General features: G+C 39.4%; 4 protein-coding genes across 6 annotated transcripts in view; 3 read left to right on the forward strand and 1 right to left on the reverse strand.

The window, feature by feature from the left end:
* Positions 1–4,489, forward strand: part of LOC138012732 (peptidyl-prolyl cis-trans isomerase G-like) — a 40,862-nt gene extending 36,373 nt beyond the window's left edge. For both annotated transcript variants that reach the window (XM_068859605.1, XM_068859606.1), the window contains exons 11-12: positions 1,877–1,918; positions 2,152–4,489. In XM_068859605.1, coding sequence (XP_068715706.1) covers positions 1,877–1,918; positions 2,152–3,486 — 1,377 coding nt within the window. In that variant the 3' untranslated portion in view covers positions 3,487–4,489. The remainder of the gene's footprint in view (positions 1–1,876; positions 1,919–2,151) is intronic.
* The window catches only part of LOC137968129 (uncharacterized), a 197,285-nt gene that overhangs the window by 162,591 nt on the left and 10,590 nt on the right, over positions 1–24,104 (forward strand). The window lies entirely within an intron of this gene.
* LOC138012949 (uncharacterized) overlaps positions 7,794–24,104 on the reverse strand; it is a 16,805-nt gene continuing 494 nt past the window's right edge. The window contains exons 1-2 of one of the 2 annotated variants that reach the window (XM_068859892.1): positions 19,044–19,273; positions 7,794–10,199 (exon numbers count right to left, since the gene is read on the reverse strand). In XM_068859892.1, the coding sequence (XP_068715993.1) occupies positions 8,217–10,181 (1,965 nt within the window). In that variant the 5' untranslated portion in view covers positions 10,182–10,199; positions 19,044–19,273 and the 3' untranslated portion in view covers positions 7,794–8,216. Of the gene's footprint in view, positions 10,200–19,043; positions 19,274–23,307 lie in introns of those variants that run through there. The other variant, XM_068859891.1, reaches the window with a different exon arrangement.
* Positions 14,169–14,735, forward strand: LOC137968305 (octapeptide-repeat protein T2-like). Its single transcript, XM_068814908.1, has one exon. The coding sequence runs from the start codon at positions 14,169–14,171 to the stop codon at positions 14,733–14,735; it is 567 nt and encodes a 188-aa protein (XP_068671009.1).

Genomic DNA, 24,104 nt, shown 5'->3' on the forward strand with positions numbered 1-24,104 from the left:
CCGAGTTTCTTATTGTCAAAACCCCACGTTTCATTTGACCTGAGTTAAATTGATTTGATTTCAATGTACATTTACTATCAAGTAAGAACTGGATTAGGGCCAACAGACTAGCTCCGAGCCCCCAAAAGACTAATGCTATTTCACTCACCTACGCTGAAACGAATCATTCCTTTAGCATAATAATTGACGGTGTAAATATTGAACAGGTTCCACTACCTAGAAATTACATTGTAGTTTTCATTCCAACATGAATTGGAACAAAAACATTCACTGAACTTTGGCGAGAGCTGTCTAAGACCGTTGGTGTACAATCCAAAATTGGCATCTAACTGAACACCGACATTCTTCTGCTCTAATTCAGTTTAATTTACCCTTTTGTATACTGTGAAATTCAAATACAGGCCCTTGCATATCCAACTGATTTTAAACCTAGGATGCCTATTCAAAAGCGGTCTACAAGAATCGTATTTTCTTCTATTTCAAAATCTCATAGTGTACCATTGCCTAAGACCCTCATCTATTGACTGTTGAGGATATTATTGATCCTATATTGAGTTATGAAGCTATTCAGTTGGGAGCAGGCCACTATATTATCCCTGCTCCTTGGTTATTCCCAACGCCACGTCATCAATTTCACATATCGAATAAGGTTCAGCGTTGTCTACTGTACTTTTATCAGCAACGATATTCGTAATCACAGTGGTCAAAATGTTGTGACCACTGTGATGACGAATATTGTTGTCCATGAGAAAACAGACAACGCTGAACCACATCCAATTTGTTTTTGACCACAGTATTCAACGTCAATGAAAATTAATTTCAGGGCGTGACCAAGATCGTGACACAAAGAAGGAGGATGATTAGCATAAAGACAAAATAATTACTTAGCCGCCATTTATGAATACGGTCTATCTCTCTTCAGAGACCCTGGGAACGAGGTTGATCTATCAGTTCGATAGATAACTTCTGGGAAGGGCGATCATGTGACCTGAGGCCTGCGTTTCTGTTGGCTGTTAGGCCCATGAATTGTTAATTACTGCTAAAGTGATTTTTGAGCATAAGTACACTGTAGATGTGCTCGAGTGTGATTAAAATAATTATCCAGAGATATTACTCTCCGACGACTGCATAAGTCTTCAAATCTTACAAAAGCTGGATTCAGCAATTGGTTTATTCCTCATTCAAAGCATTTTCAGAGCTCTTAAAATGTGTGCTTCATTTTGATCCACCGTTATCAGTTACCTCAATTTTATGCTGTTTTGAACTCGTAATTAGCCCGTCCTGCCCTAGTATTACATTTCTAATGTTTTTTTTTTTCAATCTCACGTATTTCCTGTATCATGAGTCTTTTTTGAAATTGCATACATTGTATATATTCTTGCCTTAGAGAAGAGAGAAAGGGAGAATTTTGCTTTGATTTCCTTTCTCAAAAAGAAATCAAAGGTTTATACCGAAAATCTTCTGAAACCAAGTTGTCCATTTTGCCAGTAGCTGATGAGTCCCGTGACAAGAAATTAACTTCTGCCGAAGAATTGTAATTTTCATACAGTGAAATAAGTGAACTCAACACTGAATACTATTTGGAGTTCTAGAAGCATTTTGCCCCCCGACTTTTGAGGACGAATACCGTTTTGTCGGCTTGGTAGAATTAGCAAGTGATCTGAGACAATCAAAAAGGAAGAAACCTTTCGATTGGTTAGCAAAATATTAGAGCTAAGGAGCACTCGTGGATAAATACAAGTGCTGTTTAGGAAAAAGAAATTCTTAAATTAATGCCTTCTGGTGGGAACTTCAATATTCAATATACTACCGCAATATTTATTATTCCTAGCAATAATCGGTGGTAACTCTTTCATTTTTTAATTGTATTTGTCAGGTTTCCAAATCTGGAAGAATTCTACGAGGCCGAGGAAATATGGTATGAAGTAAACGTTCTCAAACTCAGCCTTGGCTTCGAATTTGTGTGTAATAATGTTGTTAACTCATTATGAAAATGTGATTTTTCTTTCAAAGAGGCTTGAAATGGTTTTCTTTAGGTAACAGTGGGTTTCCAATAGAAAATGATTACATGTGTAAAGTAGTGCAACATCGTTTTGGAAGAGTTGTTTACTTTTCTCTTGTTGATACAATCTGTTTCGTTTCCTCCTTTAGCGGTACCGTACTCCTCCACCTTCGTTTTCTTCAAATGAAGCCCGACACGCTGTTGACCGCGGTACTTCCCCGCGCAGTTTGCTTCCACGTTCCAGGTCACCTCGAAGACGGAGCAGATCTCCACGCGCCAAAAGCTCGTCCTCTCCAACCGAGCTCCCATTATCCTCACGGAGACACCCGAAGTCCCCGAGAAGAAATTCGAAGTCCCCAAGAAGAAACGCGAAGTCTCCGAGAAGAAACGCGAAGTCTCCGAGAAGAAAATCGAAGTCTCCGAGAAGAAATGCAAACTCGGTACGAAGACACTCAAAGTCACCAAGAAGACGTGGTAAGTCCCCTAGATATCGCTCCAAATCGCCTCGACAAAGCTCTTCCCGGAGGTGGCGTTCAAAATCTCCGAAAAATCCTTCACGTTCTCCGCAAAGAGAGTCGAGATCGTCGCTGAAACGCTCGATATCTGGCGAAGATCAGGAGTCAATGACGTATACGAAAAATCCCAAGTCACCTCCTTTTAGTGACGGAAAAAAGGTGGATTCAGACCAGAAACCGTCATCTAGTGATCAAAGAAGGGAAAGCTTACAGGCAGGAAATGAATGCTGCGACAAGCTTAGAGGCACAAGGGGCGAGAGAGAGGAGAAATCTGTCGTTTCAACAAAAAAGCCCTTGAGGCAAAGAGAGAACAACGAAGATCGAGTTGTTTTGTATACAGACAGTGACGATGCCGAAGCACCAAGGGTAACTGAATCAAAATGTGAACGATCGAAGTTTGCATCTTCAAACGGTTTTCGAAGAAGAAGATGGGGAAATGGGGGACATCTAGCAAGCAGTAGCGACAGTGAAGAGCGCGACGAAGGACGCCATGTTGTACTCAAACCAACAAAGCAAGAGAGTCTTAATGAAGAAAATAAAGAGGCGAGAAACAAAAGGTCAGGGTTTTGCGACTTTGAATACCATAGCGGGACCTCAACATCATTGACTCCAAAGGAAAAGGTAGTTACTGATGTTCGGTCCACCGAAAAGGGTAACCTTAACCGCCAGCACTCAAATAATGCTGATGATGATCACCGAAATCCATGCAGGGACAACATTGACAATAAGGAAAGGGAAAGGAGTGATTCCCCTGAGGGAACTCCGCCTGAGAGAGGTGCCCCTCGAAGGCGCAGCCGCAGCAAAAGCTTGGACAGCGACAAGAGCAGTTCTACTGATCATGAGCGGAACCGGAAGTGGAATCGTCACCGCGATCACTACCATCGGCATCATCACCAGCGTAAGAGAAAGTCTCCGATATCAGGAAAAAGATCATCGACACGGATTAACAGTGATAGCTCTAGCAGTTGATTTGAAATGACAATTATCTGCTTGTGAAACACAGGAGCGGACACATGCAGCCATTTTGCTTACAAAAGACCTTTAGCCATGTTGGATGGTCTCAAACAGTTGTTGATACACATACACACACACCATTCAATTGCAAATGAAGAGGCAAAATTCGAGTCCAGGTTTTTAAAGAAGTTAAATCAGTCCAGTCTTCGAGGAAAAGGGTTGCCGAACCTAATTTTCCGGGTCTGGCTATTCCATATCCTCCTGTCGTCGAGCGCAAACGAAAAAAAAAAAAAAGCCCGGTAGGAGAAAATAGCCGTGCGAAATTTGGGTTTGAATGAGATCTTACTCTTCTCTAAAATATGCAACATGATATTTTCTCTAAGCTATCGATAATTTCTAAGTTGCTCTGAAGTAGGATTATCGTTAATTTTGATTACTGTGTAATGTAGTCTGCTTTGTAAGAACGGTCTGTTTTCGTTCCACGACTGAAGTCTGAGACGTATAAAACTGCAAAAAAGTATGATTATTTCCTCCAATTTCTACCCGTTTTGTAAACGATACATGAAGTTCAATTCAGGACAAATTAAGAACTAACGATAACAGTTACTAAGGGATCGAAAATAGGCTATGTTTTGTTTTTTCTCGCTCTCGACTGACTGAACTAAAGAAGATATTCTAGTATTCTGTAAACAACGATCTTCTGTTAGGGCAGACAAATATTAAAGCGTTTAATCTTGCAATTATGACATTCAGGTTTTATGGATGATTTTAGTTAAAGCATTTTCCCAAAAACGCACGGAAGGCATGACGAAGTCCAGAAGGAACCTTGTTCCTCACTCACAAACACTTCCTTTTCGCCGCTCAATGTGCAAAGGAGATTAAAGACGAGTCACGTAAATTTGTCATGCAGAATATAAAACAAACTAAGAAGTGGTCGCCAACATGTCCCTCGCTAAGCTCATTTAAGGCACTGTACAGTTAATTCCTACAAATAACATTAAACTAATTTTTAATTCCAGAAGTCTTCCTTTTTGGTTTTATTTTGCTGTCCAGCGCCTGTATGTTGGGGTATTGGCACAATTGCCCCTTCATCTACTATGTCACAGCTGAGAGTGCTGAGAAACGAGGTTTGATGTGACAAAAATAGTTCGCCACTGAGGCGGCGTCGCTGAAATTGGCATAATTCACACAAAAAGTAAGAGTGGCACAGGTACAGATTGGAGCAAGGATGGCACAGTCGGTTAGTGCGCGGCCTTGGTGCAAGAGGTCCTGAGTTCGATTCCCGGATCTCGCATCCTTGTTTCGACTCCTTTCCTTTCCGTGTAGCTAGTAGCTTTAAATACCCGTAAAACGGAGCACTGATGGAGAGGGGGGAGTAAAATGAGCGCACCGTCGACCTCAGGTTTGTCAGTGATTAAAAGTTACTGTTACGAGTTATCGAAGTTTAATAAGGTCTACTTTACTTTACTTTACTTTACTTTATTGGGGATAGTCATAATGTGGTCTTGATTGCATATTGGAGGAAAAAAAGGGACTTTAAGATCTTCGACGGCGACGTCGACAAAAACGTCACCTCAGAATACAACTTTGCAACATCGCAAGTTCGCTGATATGCAGAGTGCCGTAAGGGCCGATTTACACGGTACAATTTTTGTCGCATGCGACAACGGCTGACGACAGGCCCACGACATGATTTACGATTGCTGTGTACGTCAAAAAAAAAATGTCGTAGCGTTTTAAACTGCGACAGTTGTAAGTCATGTCGTGGGCCTGTCGTTAGCTTGTCGCATGTGACAAAAATCGTACCGTGTAAATTGATTTAACTGTTAGAGGGTAATGTGAAGTGCTAGTTTTTTACCCATATGAGCGTTAGCCCTACTAATGCAATGGGCTTAAGATATGTCCTTGTGTGGGCCCATTTCCATTAGTAGGGCCAACGCTCACATGGTTCATATAGGTAGAAAACTAGCACTTCACATTACCCTCTAATAGTTGAGTCTGTTGAAATATAAGTGCTACACGGCCAACGTTTGCAAAAACGTAACCCTTCCTTGTACTTGTACATATTCATTGCCATGACATTGACATCTTAAATTCCCACGTTCTGCTCCCCTCTGACCTTGTAGCTCAGTCGGTAGAGAAGCAGTCAGTGATCTTACCCGAAGGTCGTGGGTTCAATTCCAACCCTGGTCAGAGTTTTTCTCTGTCCTTGTGTGGGCCCATTTCCATTAGTAGGGTTAACGCTCACATACTAGCACTTCACAATACCCTCTAATGGTTACGTCTGTTGAAATATAAGTGCTACGCGGCCAACGTTTGCAAAATGTAACCCTTCCTTGTACATTTTGATTGGCTGGTAGGAAATATGAGAGTGTATCAAGAACATCTCTTTCAATCAAGAAGAAAAAAAAAACAGCATTTTCCTGCATTTGTCGAATGATCTTTGAGAAATAGTTTTAAAAAGCACCTCAGGATTTTTTTTCGTGTTTCCATAGCCTCGACTGCGTCTCGGGTTTGCATAACTGTCTAGAATTCTCCCAACTCTCCCTCGTGTTCAGATGAGGCTATGCAAACACGGGAAACGTCCTCTTTGAGATCTGTTGATGTGGAGCGCTTAATCTGGGAGAACAGTAATGTCAGCGTTGCAAGTGTAATGGTGGCTGATTTTGAAAGGGAGAGGAATAAAAGTTCATTTTAGCACCGACTTGAACGAAATGTCTGTTCGAAGTCTAACGTGCAGTCATTGGCTTAAAACTGAGATGACCACCTAGTGTTTTCCTTGCCTAAATCTCATTTACACTGTCGTAGCTTTGTGAAAGACGTTTCTTGCGCTTTTCAAGTGAAACTGAGTGCATATTTCCGTGCCTCGTTTTCGTTCGGTTGACTTGAATAGCAAGGCTGCACACGACAAAGGAACGACAAAGCACCGGCAAAATCAAAAGGTCGAAAAGCAGCCGCTGAGAAAAGCTGAAAGCCGTCCATTTTATTTTTCTACGAACTTTAACAAAAGTGTTCCCAAAACAGTGCGACTTTGATTTCTTAGAGACTTAAGCGGATATCGAGGGTTACTGAGGCCCTGACATGGTAAATTCCGACAAGCGTCATGGCCCAAAAAGTAGCGACAGCACATAAAATGAAATTCCGACAAAAGACATCCTTTCCCAGCAAAATCCGACAGTGCCGTCAAGGCCGAGAATGAGCGATTAAACCCCGACACGACTGATTTTAAAATTCAGACAAGCGACACGGGACCCCACCCTGTCAGGGCCTCGTTCTATAGGAATACATTCCGAACTGTCCGTTTGCTAGGAAATATATGCCTTTATATAATGCCATAAAACCATCTAAAGAAAGCGGAAAATAGTAATTGCAGAGTATAATAATTAAATGTTCTCCTTAGGTATCCGTGACTTTACATTGCACAAAATAATAACTATTCGGGCCCTTAGAGTTCCCCTGTGACCAAAAAATCAATTCTTATTTTTCTTTGAATTGTTAACCAAACACTAAGCGACTAAAGTTTTAAGCCTTGATTAAAAAAAAAAACATCCTTCACATTTTAAATGAAATTTTTCTATTCAATGATCCGCCATTACTAGCTCTAAGTTCTTGAGAGAGCTGTATAAAGGAGAAGATGACGTCAAAGGCTCACTAGTTTAAGAATGCATTGCGTGTGTACGCCGCAGGCTTAATATGCAGCACTGGAGTTTTGAGCTTTCAGACTTTTAAACTCGCGTTTTACATTTTGTGTGAAGAGCTAAGAGACATCCCATTATAGTCAACTGAAGGAAGATTAAGGTGATTCCTCAGAAAAAAAAGTTGTCGAACGTTTTAAAGAGGATAGTTTGTACACCAAAATTATGGAACAAAAATCGATTATCGTAGATCAAAACAACAAAATTCGCCATGTTCGCAGAATGCGCGCCCTTAAAGAATTACGGGTCATTCACAACTTATCTCACGTGTTTTGAGAACTGTCTTAGCGTGTATGATCGACTTTACGCCATATTTACAATGTTACAAATTTGATCCAATTTATAAATTGACACACGATATGCGCAGTACAGGATGTGCAGTGCAATACTGATTAACCACCTTAAGTTTTGTAGTTAAGGGTGGGCAGTCGACAGGTGGATTTACATAACAATAGGAAAAGTTCATTGGAGGTAAAAGCTACCACTTACGTTGATTATAATCAAGAATTTTCGATTGCGATGTCCAGTTGTCAAACTTGGCTGGTTCACTGAGAAAAGTAAAAATTGTCAGAAATTTTACGTTTTAGGTTCCTAAGAAAGTTTTGATTAGAGAAAAATAAAGCAACAAAACCTCAAAGCAATTTATTTCTCGGTCCGGCTCATACTGTTTGAAAAGGACATTCCATCATGTGCATGAAGGAGAAAGGAATCCCAAATATTCTCGTCAGTCATTTTTATGAAAGCTTTGGACACCTGCGACTGATCATCGATTTCTAAAGTAAACAACTTCTGTTCATTAAATCAAACTAATCATTCTTCCTCAAAGTCAGTAAACCGAAGTCAGAAAATTATATTTTTGGCTTCCGGCTAGGTTTGAGAAAAACTGACCCCTTGTACAATATGCTAAAGTACAATTATGTTTGTAATATTTCAACAAAACAAGTTCCTTTGAGTCTCATCGAATAAGCAACGCTTTAGAAGGTTACCATGCAAGGTGTGAAGGAGGAGACAACGCTGTTTTGTAGACTGGTTCTTCAACTTGTTAAAAACTCAACTTGTAGAAAATGGAAAATCTGGTCTTCCATTTCTTTTTAAATGAATTCCGACTAGCATTCTATTAACAAGGAATCGGATGAGACAACGTTTGTAATTCCATTGGGAAACAATTTTTTTCATAAATGCCTCCCCGTCATAGCGCACGTTGTAGTGAAATGGTCCTTGAAAGTCTGGGATTTCAGCTTCCCTATCAGTACTTTCGTCTGCAGGGCCAACGTTCAGACTACTCCCTCTAATCAGTCGGGAACTTGGACCTCCTTGACTACTCGAGAGCATGCCTGAAATAAAAGAATCGTAGGATTCCTTGAAGCTCTCAACGAAGGACATCTTGCCAAATGCATGCGGGCACCAACAACCACCTCGTAACTCAGCAAAATAGCACATAGCTCCTTGACGCAAGTAGAGATCTCCATTAGGATCTTTCCATTGAGTAGAACCAGTATGTCCTTGAGAGAATCCCATAACCGGGCTTGGCAGGCACAAGGGTATGGGTGGGATAGAAGATACACCAGGAACTGAAAATGTTTGTCCAAGAATTGCTTGGATGTTGTCAAGTATCAGAGAAAATGCAGGAATGAAGACTCTCTTCGACAAATTGGGTACCTTGTCTCTCCACTCCCTTGTTGTTGGTCTGGCGGTAGAACGTGGGACACCGTTTAATCCAGGAATAGAAAGTGCCCCAATTTTAGTGTCCAAAAAGACGGTAAGCGCTGCAAACATGCGACGGTAACTACTCAAATGCAGTGACTCTTCTACGTCGGCAAGGTAGCTAAGCATGCTAATCATTAAACTGATGCAGCGTTTCTGAAATTCGTACCACGCAAACATGTCGAGCCAGTCATAGTTTTTATAACTGTGAAGCTCGGTGAATTCCGTTTGCATCACTGGTATTTTTGACATATCAAGTCCAGTTGCATCAATAAGATAATCCAAGTAACGAGTCGTTCCCTCCCCATCTTTGGTGATTAAACAACACGACCTCAAGAAGAAGGTCGGCATTTTCAGGTTATCGTAGTCGTTTAGTAGCGCCTCAAGCACCGCTAAAACGCATTCACCGATACCAGCTTGTGATCGGCACTTTGCGTTATAAACGTGGTCTAGAATAGCCATCTTGACCTTGTAAGATTCTAAAATATGACTGCAAAGTAGCCACTTCGCTACTCGATAACACTTGCGATGTACTTCATCCATGGACTGCATGAGATGAAGTTCTGCCTGAGCAAAGGAAACATGAAAGCATTTCCCACAGTCTCGAGAACACGTTTTAGGTACCAGAAAGCAGCCCAGGTCTTTCACCAACTGATGGAAAACTGATGGGAAATTGTCGTCTGTTGCGATCTCCTCCATAAACGTATCGGTGCATGGGATTGATGGCATGATGTCCACGGTAATTTGAAATACAAAGTTCGCTCCTTCCCATTTTAATTCAAGACATGGTACTTGAAACGAAGAGCTGCTGATAGACAGTATGTGCAGTGTGCCTGTTTCCCTTGTTATCCTTTTCTCAACATCTGTCAAAGATTCTAACGATGCATCGAGCATTCCAGAGAACAATCCAGAAAGATTTTGCAGGCTTTTTTGGTGGCCGCTTTCAAACGTGACCTGTACACGACCTGGTCTACATCCATGATGGATATCAATTTCACCAACATTTACCTTAATGTTAAAATCAAACTCGTTGGGAACAATGAGTTTAGTTCCTTCGTAGAAGCTTCCAACAGGTAGGATTTTTTCCACTGAAAAAAGGTCTCCATATGTTATAATTGGAGCTTCCCCACTTGCAGCAATATTAATGGTTGCAGCCTCGTCGATTGATTCAAATTTCAGAGTCTGACCTTTGTTAAGAATTGTTGACAGCCCTTCAAGAACAGCCGACTCAACATCCCTGACTTCGGACGAAGTTACTCGAAAACTGCAGCCCACTTCATGAAGTTGGTTGAGAAACGTGCTCAGACTCATGGCAAAACATAAAAGAATCTGGAAAAGAGATTATTAATTTTAAAGAAAGCAAGCCAAGATAGAGATTGACAGGTAAGGTTTTTGACCTGTTAATCGCGACAATTATGCGATAGGAAACCTAGCACAGATACAAATCTCTTTGAGGGGAATTGGCGACATTTTGAAGTTATAAAATCCGCTAAAATTTTAGGCGTTACCATTAGAAAACATCTGAAGTGGAAGGAACACATTGGGAAAATGACAACAACAAGCATCCCAGCGACTTTATCTCCTAAAACAACTTAAGCGCGCTCATGTAGTTCATCGTTTATTAATAGCGGATCTGTTCGGCCCGCGCTCGGAGCACCATGGGTAAGTGAATATGGTAACCTATCTGTGAGAGAAAATTTACTTTTGGCAGGAGCTCATCAAGAGGAGCCTCTATCTCCTCTAATTCCTTGAGTCAACCCTTTCCCGAGTAAATTTATTTTTAGGAACAGGTTTTTCCCGCGAAAAGTATCATAATTCCCTTGACGCTGAGATTGCTCTGTTTTGATTAGCTTTTACAACAGTGAGAGTGCTGAATCTCCCAAGGGAGGTGTTCTATAAATAAATCTACTCGGGAAAGGGTTGACTCCGAGGCCAAGTATGGGAGATAGAGGCTCCTCTTAATGAGCTCCTGGTTTTGGTCACCGTAGGACCGTACATCCGTCCAGCCACTTACATTTATGCCAATGTGACCAGTATCACTTGACTATGTCGAGGCCACACTCTAGCTAGTTTACGGCGTACATCTTTTATATTGGACATTCAGGTTATAGTCAATTGACACCCGTCAAAACAAGGCATCCGCTGACCACTATAACGTGACCATATCGCGGGCTCAAGTTTAGAGCTCATCGAGGTCAGCTGTTTCTTTTTTAAGTTGACCGCTGACGAGGCACTGGTTTTCGATTGGATAGCAGGCTTAAGCCTGGCTAATGCTAATTAACAAATTAACGTCAGTCTACGGATCTACTCGGCTATCGCGTCGTGGATCCACAGCTACTTTGACAATGTTATGACGAAAATCATTGCCAATAACAGGACAGACGCATGAAAAACTGACGTCAATCTTTCTGTCCGCTTATTGACAATAAAAATTAGCCAATGAGCGCGCGAGAATTTTGCAGTCATTGACGCGGCTACACAGCCATACTACGTCAACGAAAGCTTTCAACAGCGGACGCTTTTCGTGTTCAAGTGGAAAACGGTTTGGAATATATTCTTTTCCTGCATTTTTCGCCGGTTTCAGTCCAGGTTTGACATACATAGCTGTGGTCAGGACAACGCTGGTGGCTACGCAGTTCTTCAAGTCAAGCAGCGGAGGGATATAAACTTAAGGCTGAGTGTTTATTTTTGCCCCCGCAGGGTTTTGGTCCAGAGGCCAAAACCCGAGGAGGCAACCTACAATTGTAGAAACCTACGCGTAAAAAGGGAAATTATGTAAACCAATATGTAAATTGGTAGATATTGTTTAGGGGAAAAGAACGATTTGCGCAACCGAGCGCGCAAGGTGGTATCGGTATTGTTACCGAGTTCGTGAGGTGTTCTGGGTAACTAAGGGTCGGCATAGCGATTGAAGGTGAGTAATTTTCTAATATTTACAGCGATTCCTTTTGTTTCAAAGATCAAAGATTACAGTATCTGATAGAAAATCATATTGCCTGTGTCAGAAATCGATTTTTCAGGCACAAATCATAAACAGTTGCGACGATTTGTCAGACACAAATGAAATCAGAGGCTGAACAGGGGCGACACACAAACTGCTGGCCGCAACCTCAGAAAGCAAATTAAAGCATAGTCACAGTATCATCATTTTCAAACAATCTTCGGTCATTTTTACAACGATTATTCACAGATAATGATAATCAGTGCTCCGAATATAATAAGCGAGTTTTGTTCCTTTTTTACCGTGGAAAGAACCACATGGATGAGAAAGATGACGACGAAAGATGACGACGATTATGTTTCCTTCTAGTCGTTGAATGTTCCTGTTCCTGTTTTACTATCATATTTTCAAAGCATTTTCCAAAATTAAGTACTTTTTTCTTTTCAATTGATAGTGTGTAAATTAAAAATGTTTGTTGTTTCCCATCCTTTCCTTGCATCTTTCACTTTCATTTACCTACCTAATTACATGTAAAATAATATGAAGACATCACAATGTGCAGATCCGTATTATCTTAGGCGGGGGCCGATTTAATGAAACCTATTACTAGTTAGATTGTTTAGAGCTGCGTTCTGACATATCGTTAGCAGATTTTTAAATTTGATAAAGTCGCTTGATGCCTGGACGACCTATGACAGAAGAACAGAAACGAAAGAAGAGAGAAAGAGAAATAGAACGACAAAACAGTATACCAGTAATAGCTCAAACTAATCCACAAATTCTTTTTTTGGAGACTGAACTGTTTGTTATTCTTATGAATTCGTTATTTCAAGTGGATTCGTACTTTAAAAAAGTGGTTTAAATTAATCGCTGTTTCCTTTGTTCAGGAATGAAACTCGAATTTTTATTCTCAAAAATAACAATCACTTGTACTCTTTTTGGACATAAAGAAATAGTTGACTTGTTTGTTTGTTTTGCTCTCAAATGCGAGCGAACAAGTGTTTTTCACTCCGTTTGCCTACACTGTAACTGTTTTTCGATGTGCCTCGACAGTGACAAGAAAATTTTGCTCTTATGTTATAAACACGTAATCGCGAAACGTGAGTTTTCGTAAAATTAACTAACTTGTGTTTTCAGAAGTTTATTTCAAGCACGTACAGGTAATTTGTTGGAGGTCTTGTTTGAAGTTCGTCCTTTCTTGGTTGCAGTATTTTGCCGATTCTTGTTCCAAGCAAAGCTGGCGTGCTCTAGTGAAATATATCAAAATGTGAATGATCCCGTGGAATACCCGCGTACCTTTCGAAACAAACAGAGAACTACCTTATAAAGACTTTACATATACAGTCAATGCGGGCATCACGACGCTTTACAACAAACGTGAAAATTTATGCTGGAATTGTGTAATCAAATCTTGGAGACTGAGTGGAAGTACACACAAACCTATGTGATCTGTTACCTTCGCACAATAACATGTCTTGTAATTACAATCTGAGATCCCAACGAGTGTTTTAACTAGCGAACACTTGGCCATGCAGAACTAGATTTTATTAAATTTAAGTAATTTTTTGTACAATGTTCTCTTTTTACGTATAATGTTTATATACTATAAATTGCAAGTTTTTAAACATAGTTAATTCAGTCTAATGAATGCTTGATGTTGTTTGAAATAAACACTGTATTTATCTACATATTTGCCCTATTGATGCCCGAAAGCGCAGGGACAAAGGTGTTATTGAAGAAGACTACAGAGAGACGAATATCATATATGCCAACTCTTCCGGATTATCTCCTGGCTCCTAAATAGGTCTCCAAGTCTGCCAGAGAAAGTGACTTGAGGTTAGGGAGGGAGGGGGCGGGAAATTAGCACAATAGAAATAATCTCCAAAGTTAAGTTCTCCTGTGGCTGCATGATCTTTGGAATATGTTGAGGGGGATATTCCACGGGTAATAAGCTGAACAGGGGGAATATGTCAAAGGGAAAATGTTGAGGGGAATAAGTTCCCTGTATTGCTATGCAAAGCTCAGGCTCCAAATGATGCAGCTTGCCAAGAGCAATGCTGGCAGATGTGGGTCCTTGCAAATCAGCCATCAAAGATGTTCTGAAGTTCATTTCATTTTTTTTATTTTACTGTTTTTTCCCAAACAAATATAATAAATAACTGAAATATAAGAAAATAAATTGGAGAAGGTCACGATATAGTAAAGACTAATTAGTGCCCTGAACAACACTGATTATAATCAATAGCTCTTTGCATAAAAAGATGCAAAATAAGCAGTAAGAAGTGTGAATGAAAGCAGAGCTGAAAAATACGCGGCCATCTTCTACGCTGACCGCTGACTGTTTCTGAAGTTCAAATATGAACCATGCATCCAACTGCACTGAGTGTTGTACAGGAAAGATCGGGATAGCGAGAGTGAAGGGAGAGGGACAGAAAGCCAGAGAGGAAGATGGAGGGAGAGGAAGAAGAGGGAAAGGAAAAGAGGAGGAGAGGGACAGAAAGCCAGAGAGGAAGATGGAGGGAGAGGAAGAAGAGGGAAAGGAAAAGAGGAGGAGAGAGACAGAAAGCCAGAGAGGAAGATGGAGGGAGAGGAAGAAGAGGGAAAGGAAAAGAGGAGGAGAGGGACAGAAAGCCAGAGAGGAAGATGGAGGGAGAGGAAGAAGAGGGAAAGGAAAAGAGGAGGAGAGGGACAGAAAGCCAGAGAGGAAGATGGAGGGAGAGGAAGAAGAGGGAAAGGAAAAGAGGAGGAGAGGGACAGAAAGCCAGAGAGGAAGATGGAGGGAGAGGAAGAAGAGGGAAAGGAAAAGAGGAGGAGAGGGACAGAAAGCCAGAGAGGAAGATGGAGGGAGAGGAAGAAGAGGGAAAGGAAAAGAGGAGGAGAGAGACAGAAAAAGATGGAGGGGGATAGGCAGAGGGAGTGAGTGACCGCTTTATTTATTCTTGGAAATCCATCAGTAGCAAAGCTACTGTCTCAATGAAAGCCAAACATTAGCAATCAAGCTAATGGCTAAAAACAGGGAATGACAGGGCCGAACAGATGAAAGATCTCTTTACTTTGTTGAGGTTATTATTTTTGCTGCCATTGGAAACAAACGTTTCTTTTCTATATTCAGCAAGTGGAGCTAAGTGGTTTATCAGGAATAAATGTAAGTAAATTAGTACTACAAAGATTATAAACTTGAGTATCTATTTCTTAAAAAAATGTTCTTGCAAACTGACAGACAACTTGTTAGTTAATTGTATGTTGTGCTTAAACAGTAATGGAAGTAATGCCTGAAAAAAACAAATACAGGCTTCTATGTGAATCAAACCCATATGACCTCTGTGATACCAGCGTAGTGCTCTAGCAACTGAGCTAACAAGCTAACTAAGACCTATAGTCACTTTGTTGGTTCCTAATAAATCCATGAGTGGTGAAATGAGAAAGAATATGTAAAAATTATACATTTAGACTAGAGATTAAACAATGAAGATGTGAGTGATCGTGGCAGTTATGAACACTACTTAATTAATAGTGACAATAAAAAAAAGAATAAGTCAGAATATCAGTGTACTTGCATTGAACTAAGAAAATAAAGCTGATTACAGCGGAGCTCCGCGCATCCTAAAATCTTCTCACCACATTATACCTAATTACAATAACGTTGTCATAGAAAAAGCACAAAGCCAAAAAGACAAAAGGAAAAATTAAGCCAAATGGGAATTAAAAATTCCAAGATATATGCTTAAAATACTGATTTAAGTTGATTTAACTTGGTATACGAAGGTCTCCTTTCCTTTTTCTCAATCATATTTCAAATCAGTGATGGGGGGTTAGTGCTGTCCAGGGGAAAATTAAAGTCCAGTACACAATGCATGAGTCTCATTCAGAAAACAAAGTGTTTATTGAATCATCATGTATGACACAAGACCGCATAAAAAAAAAGAAAAAATGAAATTAAAAAAAAGTAAATTAAATCGTCGGGCCTTAATGGAAGGACAAAAACACCATTTGCTATTTTTTACTGATGTGAATGATGGCTGGAATAGTTTTTCATTCATGCTCAGTATCTAAGAACAATGGAAATTGAAATTTGCATAATTAATTCATATTTGTCTTCTTGCTTTCTTCTACAACAATGTTATTGCAATTAGGTGTATACTCACCCTATATTCTTTACCCGGATTGGACATTTTGTAAAATAATTTTGTCAGTTCATTATCTTTAGTAATTGTAACTACCTAAATAGATGTATCAAAAATTGCACTAGTATATATTGGTAAATAAATAAAAAAATTGAACTTGAACTTGAATCATCTTTTTCATTTGAGGGAGAGAAGGCGGGAGGGAGTGGAACAGGAAGAGGGCGAGGGAGAAGGAATGTTGGAGGAAGGGGGAGGAAGAGAGAGACAGAACAACATGAGCTAGAGAGAGGGGAGAGGAAGGAAGAAAGACAGATGAAGATGGTGAAGGAGACCAAGACATTAAGGGAGGCAAGGGGGGGAGCAGAGAGGTTTTTGGTTAAAGCCTGAATGGCAATTAACAACCACAATTCAAGTAAACTGAACATTTCACACGTTTGAGGAGTTAATATACCTTATTCCAAAATGATGGCTATTTTAGTATTCTTTTGTTTGATTGCAAGTTAGCCCTTTTGGCCTCGTTCAAGGTTAAATATTCTTTTGAATTCTACGTTTGAAAGCGAGGCCAAATGGGTCAATTTGCAAGGGAACAAAAGAATACTAAAATAGTGGCCATTTTGGAATAAGGCCTATGATATTCAATTTATGGGATCAACAGGTTGGTTAATTTTAGGAGACTAACATTCCCCATGTTAAGCAGGTGACCCACAGCCTTCAGCATGTGTCACTTATGACCAACTCTCCAATGGTTAGCAACCCACAGCCCAGTGACCTGCAGCCTGTTGCCCACTTCTTTCCCCTTGAGCCTATTGTGTTCTACAACTGAAATATTTTTGGTTAGTGGTATATCAGTTGGTACTCATCCTCAAATGTGGCCTACTTGCTTAAGCCTAAGATGAATGATATCTAGTGAATGTTCAAGTGATGTCCTGAACATAAAAAGTGCTGTTCTAAAGCATGAAAAGTCAACACGTTCCTCAAAAAAACAATACCATGCACTTCCATTCAGAAACTGCTCGCTTGCATGGTCAATACATTATGACCAATCATGCACAAGCTTATAAAAGAATCAATCAAGTTTCCTTTAAATGAAATAATGTGATAAAACAGCGAGTTTCACTCATTATCAGTTTCTGTCCCTTCCATCCCTTTGCCATGTTTGGTTTCCCTTGTGACATTCTTGTAAGAGAAAAAAAATGACACTAAAATATATGAAACAGTGTTCCTCTTTTAGGAAGCTGGAAGAACAGCTGGCAAGTGTTCTCAAACCATGTATAGTTAAGAATTTGTTTTCAAGTTAGTTTCAGGAAATTCATTAAGATCTTTAAAAATTAAAGAATGTCTGCAGCCCACTGTGGTGTCACGTACATGCATAGACCCAAATGAGTAAAACATCACCAGAGTCCATGATGACCCAAAGCAGATGTCTGCATCAGAACAAGCACGTCAATGTACCCCTTGGCACTGAAAAACTTCAAAAACATCTTTGAGTTGTAGGAAATGGGCCACAGGCTGTAAAGTGGGCCATGGGCAACCAGGTGATCCACCAGCAATTAGCAACGTAACACCCATGCAAGGGAGTTGCTTTATAGTTATAATGTCTGGAAATCTGGGTTTTGGAGAATATTGACCCATTCGCTCTCTCCAGAAAAAGATCAATGCAATCACCCCCTCCAGAGAAAGTCCAAAGTTAACCCTCGTACAAAATTGTCCCAGCCAACAAACCTTACAACCACAGGTGGGGTAGCACACACTTCAACGGAAACTGGAACTGTTACAATTTTTTTCAATAACCTGTCACTTTCAGCAATGAGGACAACAACATGTGAACTGATAGTTCTTGCAATTTTGGAACTTTGAATTGAGATATTAGTTTCTCGTAGCTAGAAATAAGACCCGAATCACCTTTATCAGAGAGATTTGAATGTGGGAGACTGGAGGATTGCTTCGGTATTCAGAAAATTCCTGGATAATCTGGTTTTAAGAGTTGACACATAATATTCCCTTTTTCAAGTTTAAAATCTATTTGTCAGCACAACGATTGCCCTAGACTGAGTGTGATGACAGAAGTTATTATCCTTCTTATTTCTTTTAGAGCGAGTTTCAAGCAAGTGTCGTAAAATCACAACCAAAGTAATTACTTTGGCCAATCAAAAAGGACGGAGACAATCCAGTAAACCCATCAAAACTCGAAGTAATTACACATAGCCGACACAAAGTGCTAAAAATGTGCACACGCGAGCCTCGATTGGTTTTGGTTTTTGAACCAATCACTGAGTGAATTAATGCAAAACCAAAGCAATTCCCTAATTACTTTTGACACCCAATTGAAAACCACTCTAAGCAATAAGAAAAGTGTTCAGGTGCTAGGATATGTTTTGACAGTCGTCAAGCAGGATAAATAAAAGTGTCCCAAGGCTTTCAAACTGTGACTCTGGCTATGTTCTCCTGTGTGCAAGAAAATTTAATCAAAAGTTAGGATAATAATTATATATACTTACCACATTCCATGTGTTTTGCTATTTGCAGTTAAGTAGTTTAGGGAGTTTAGGTTATTTAGATTTTTAATTTTTGCACAAGCTAATGAAAATTATATTTTCAGGTAATAATTTAAGTTCAGTTTAATTCAATCCTCTCGGAATTCCCATAATCCGCCTCAAATTTTCGGTCGTAGTTTTAATTATGCTATGCTACTGGTTTGTTATTTAAGTAAATTCACTAATTATGAGCATTAATGTTAATTCACACATACATTTAATAGTGTTGCGGATTAATTAATTAATATAAGTATTCTCTTAGAACAAAAGTTAAGTGATGTATTAAATTTGATGTCTACAACCATACATTAAACCATATCAAGTCATCGTGCAGTCGTCGGACTATCAGAATGATCGATATCGAGATCTGTTAACCTTAAACTCGTATTATTTCGATCTATTTTCCATTCAACTGAAATTGCCTTCTTCAGACCGACGGATGTACGTATTTGTAGGGATCGCCTGCATGCTTTCAAATATTATTAATTATAACTTTAAAAATTGAATGCAACTTGGCAATGATCTTGACTACAAACGAGTCTTGTTAGATCGCAATACAAGAAGAGCAACCTACCTCTACATAATATTGGTTTTGTGGATACGTTTGAAGGCTTCTTTCCTCCCCAAAAAACCCTAAGAAACCACTTCGCTTTCTTTCGCTTCCGCTAACGCTTTGTATCACATGATCAGACCTCTTAGCTCATGGATGACGTAGTCATGCAATCTAACTTGTCTGCTGTGATCAGGAACAAATCCATTTTGGAAAACCTCTGCGTACGAGATTGTATAGGAGGCAGTCTTGCGGCACTCAATCACTCACTCACTCAATTCTTATTGATTTATTCATTAAACTTGGATTGATGTCTCTCCCCTGGTAAGTATTATATTTGTTCTCAGAGTGCTCTTAGCTCAACGTTTGCAAGTTTCAGGAGGTAGTAGAAAGGCGTAGATTCTTGCTCGACTGTTTATATCATGAAGGAAGTATGAATGGCGTCAATTGGAAGCGTGTGAAAATTGTAACGCAGATGGTTTTTCGTTCAATTCTTAAACAAAATATACTTTTTTGGAGTTAGAAAGTTAGAGGGAGGGGGTGAGGGGTTGACGTCCTTCCTTAAACCTCAAATTTGACTATATTTCACGTTGTAGTTTTGCTGACGACGGCAAAGAAATGGACAAAAGTAAAAAACACACGTGCAGAGCGTGAAAAGCTCTTGTTTTTGCCCACCAAATATGCAAATTTGTGACGTTCTTGTTGCCGTCGCCGTTGTCGTTGCTTCAGCTCCCTGGTGACAGACTGATCGAGCAACGTTGCATTGAGAGATGCAAGTTATTCGTTTATGACAAAGAGCAACCTGCAGCTCTCGTTTCCCGTTTCACGTAACGTTTCACGTAAACACTTGAAAAACTATATCTGTAGAGTCAAAATCCCAGTACATAGTTTCGGAATGTTTAAAGTGCCCCTAACCCCAAAATATTGTTTTCGCTAAAATGAATCTTTGCACCTTTTGGAAATGCAGTGCGGCCTTTTTACCCTTTTCATAGCCTTTTTACAGGCTTCAAAACCTGCGAAAAACCAAGCCTCTTTTGTTCACGACCGAGTCAGAAGGGGAGTGGGTCTATTCCTGATTCCTGATTTAGATTGCTGTTTCCCTTTGTTAACATGCATGCAAAGTAGATTGTGACGTCAAATCAGGAGTTGAGCCATTCCCCTTCTGACTCGGTCATGAGCAAGAGATAGTTGGTTTTTTGCAAGTTTTGAAGCCTATAAAAGGGCAGGATATTTAGAAAACGGAAAATGTGGCCGCAATGCGTTTCGAACAGGTGCAAACATTCATTTTAGCGTAAAACATATTTTGGGATTAGGGGCACTTTAAAAGTACGTATATTTTTAACTTGACTATGACAGTTCAGGCTTTGAAAGCTATAAGTTGACACGTGTCAACACAGAGCTCATTTTGCAAATGAAGACCGTGTGATACATTCGATAGCTTTGATTTTAAAAAATTGTGAGACTTTGAAAGAAGATCTTTGATTAAAGGGCCACGCATATTAGTTGTTTTTTGTCAGCGTATAAAGGACGAAGAAAGACTGAGCACTAATAGACTAGACCGGAGAGAAACAGTCAGTTTTGTTTAGGGCTGTCCACAAGTTGCTCATAAATGTGTGAAAAGGTGCTCCATTTTCTCAAAAAGGTGCTCAAAAGTTGCTCCAAAACTCCAAAAGTTGCTCAGAACTTGCTTTTTTGTATTTTGGTGTAAGAGGCTAACTATTAACTAAAATGAAGATGTTCATGAAGAATTTCACTTTGCATAAATGCCAGATACAAATTGCATATTGATTTCATTATGATTGAGTGTAAGTTTAAGTTCTGCATTGCTATCTTCTGTCAACCCACATGAGTTAACCGGATCACCGAGTCAAGTGACCGAGTCAGTGGTTTTTTTAAATAGTACAAAAAAATTCGCTTTTTGACTCTGCCATTTAGCTTTTAACAGTTTGAATCATAATTTTATTGTTTTTGCTAAAAGCGAAGCTACAACATGGTTTAACAAGCTACTACTCTCATCCAGAAAGACGGAAAGTATTGCTTGAAATTATCGATTGGGGAATTGGAAATTACGAATCAAGTGACAAGAGGGTTTACTTTACAGACTCTTTACTTGACTGCTTGCCCGAAAGAAGAGATCGCACTCGACTTTTGGAAGATAACAACGTTGGATGTCACATCTACATATGTAGAGTTGTTCCAATTTATTTCAATCGCAATATTTTCCAAGAGCTTGGTAGCCAAGCTGTAACATGTGGACTGGACTTTCGATTGTGGTCGGTTGAATTAAAAGGAAAAAGGGAGCCCTTTTAACAGGAAACATTCAAGTAAAGACCTCTTCTATAGGAACGCGTCGCATTCCTTCTCCCAGTCTTGAATCTTTTTTAATGTTTAAACCAGAAGAATGTGTAGATTATCTCAGCACTTAAAAAAATTGGATTGGATTAGATGGGGGATACATACATGTAGATACAAGTTAAGTTTATGGTAAACTTGACTCACTCAATTTGAGCAGGGATGTTCATTTCCTTGCATTTTGGATACCTGAAAGTGGCAAGTCCATTTTACCATAATCTATTTTCTAAACCACATTGTTGTTTGTATTTCCTCGCCTTGCGCTGTGTTGTGAAGCATAGAACGCTGGAATACAGTCAAACAAAGGACTACCTAAACAGCTGTCATCCTGATGGCATTTTACTGTTTTCAGTGTTACTGTACACCATGCAATGCAGTTGGGTTGGTGCAGTAGTTATGGGCAACCTTCCAAGCAATGAATCTCAAATTTGGTGTGTGGCAAGTGTGCCAATTGAAAATTGAGGCTCATTGCTCAATATAGGCAAAGTTCTCTGCATTGCAATAATTCTAAAACTCATTAACAGTTAGCCTGTCAGCGCCAAGCAGCACCACAAAGGGCCTGGAAGCTCTTTACTTTACTATCCTTTATATCCCAACTAAACCACCACTGACCAGGTATATGGGCTAAAAGAGCTTGGAAATTTTAATTTTAATCTTAACTTGAAAAAGTTGAACTTTTGATGAAGAAAAATTTGCTTTTTCAAAGGTCTTTCAGTATTGTGTAGAACAAAAACATAAAATAAGGCAACAAATGGCAATAAGCAATGAGTGGGTGGTGTTTATGTTCAAAAGTTTTTAATTAATTTGTTATAATTCCAACTTTCTTAGGTGCTCAAAGTTCTTGTGCAAAGTCTGATTATAAAAACACTCCTTAATCCCAGCACGTTTACAATCAAGTTACAAGCAACAAAATGAACGTCATAACATTCAACAAACCAAGAGTATCTGTTTTCCATAAGGGACCTTTCTTTCTTCTTCTGTGTCCCTTTTTTCTGGATAGAAACTACATTTTCAAAGGTTCTTAAAATAATATGTCCACCTGTCAACCCAACATTTCTAAATTCAACAGTCAGCAACAAATGCAATAGCAATGGTTATCACCAGAAAACAAATGACCAAGAATTGACAATCTAATACTTAGTCAAATGACAATGGGAAATCTAGAAAAGTAACCACTCTCCATTCATCTGGGGAGAAAATTGCAGTAGAATCTACATGAAATACACATGGAGGCTCTCTCCACTACGAACTTACACTGAAGATAGGCACAGTCATCATTAATACACTTGTATGATCCTTTGCAACATGCCAATCGACGAGTTCCAGTGAAACCGCTTCTTTGTGACATCATAAATCCAGCCCAAGGCCTTCCATCTCGAGATGACTCCATGCATCTTTCTTTGTCAAATATAAGCTATTTGACCAAGCAATCCATGTCAAAAGGCAACTTCCGGGGGGGGGGGGGGGGGGGGAATTTAAAAATAGGAAGATCTGCAGTTAAAAAATGGTTTGTGCTGTTGTTTTAATATTTAAAAGTCGGCTCAGTACGGTACGTTTGTAAATATTTATGGCTAGCAAATGTACCAGAATGTTTGTACTGAAGGTGAAATGTAATTTTTAATAACGTAGAGGCATAATCAGAAAGTGACTAAGCTGGGATAGGGAAAATGACATTTTCTCAAAAGTGACTAGGATGGGGTCTGTGATTGGCCACAGAATAGACTATAATGGGGTAGGGGTTCGGAGAGGCCAGCGGCACATACCCAGCAAAAAATGACCCAAGTACGCCCCCCCCCCCCCCCCCCCTTACCAGGGGCAACTTGTCAACTGTTTTTGTTACAACACCTGACCACAAGCTGGGTCTAAGTGCCTTGCTTCCCTTGAGGGAAATGAAAAAAAAAAAGAGAAAATGAATAAACTTTATAAAAGCCTTTACCGTAAAACCATGAGCTGGGAAGAGATTTTTGTACCTCTGATTGACAAGCACTTTCACGGAACAACAACTTTTTAAACTGGGTCCATACTGTAAATTATTGAGAAAATTGTTGTGTCTTGAGTGTACATCATAATCGTAAATTGACTCCTACCCCACTCCTTCTGGGTTAAACCTGAAATCAATTTATCAAGTTACAGGTGTAAAATGTCCTTAAGAGTTAAAATCTAAAGATGGGATTCAGCCATATGAGTTGTTACAGTTCAAATTAATTTCCGAAATTCACGTCAAATATTTCAAACTAAGTTGAGGGAGATTTTCCTTCATTTGAAATTTATTTCCATAATCTTTCAATGAATATAATGACAGAAAACTGCTTTTTGGGCTGATATTAATTTTATACTCAAATTTATGTTCCAAAAAAGTGAGTGGATGCATTCACTGAACAGCCATAAGATTTTAGTATGTGGAAAATGCAAGGAAATAAAATGATCTCAGATGAAAATTAAGACCTCAATATACATTTGTATTTTAATTTCAATCTTTATTTTACAACAACCCGGGTAAACATGCAACTGTTTCATTGGAATTGCCGTAAGAACAACTGCAAAAGAGACAAAGTAATGGACATGCTGAAATTCTTCTCAAGGCATTTACATGTGTAATGGCCACATTACAATGTATACATATATATCTAGATTCATATCCTCAGGAAGATATTCTGCTCCATGTTATTCTTGATTTGTTTGATACATAGGTAAAAAAAATGTTAACATAAACAGCATTATAAACATTCATCC

The sequence above is a fragment of the Montipora foliosa genome, chromosome 8 (assembly GCF_036669935.1).
Source record: "Montipora foliosa isolate CH-2021 chromosome 8, ASM3666993v2, whole genome shotgun sequence".
NCBI classification, from domain to species: Eukaryota; Metazoa; Cnidaria; class Anthozoa; order Scleractinia; family Acroporidae; genus Montipora; species Montipora foliosa.

What these genes read in the sequence shown, in the direction of transcription:
- LOC137968305 (XM_068814908.1), top strand. Translation starts at nt 14,169, where the DNA reads ATGAACCATGCATCCAACTGCACTGAGTGTTGTACAGGAAAGATCGGG.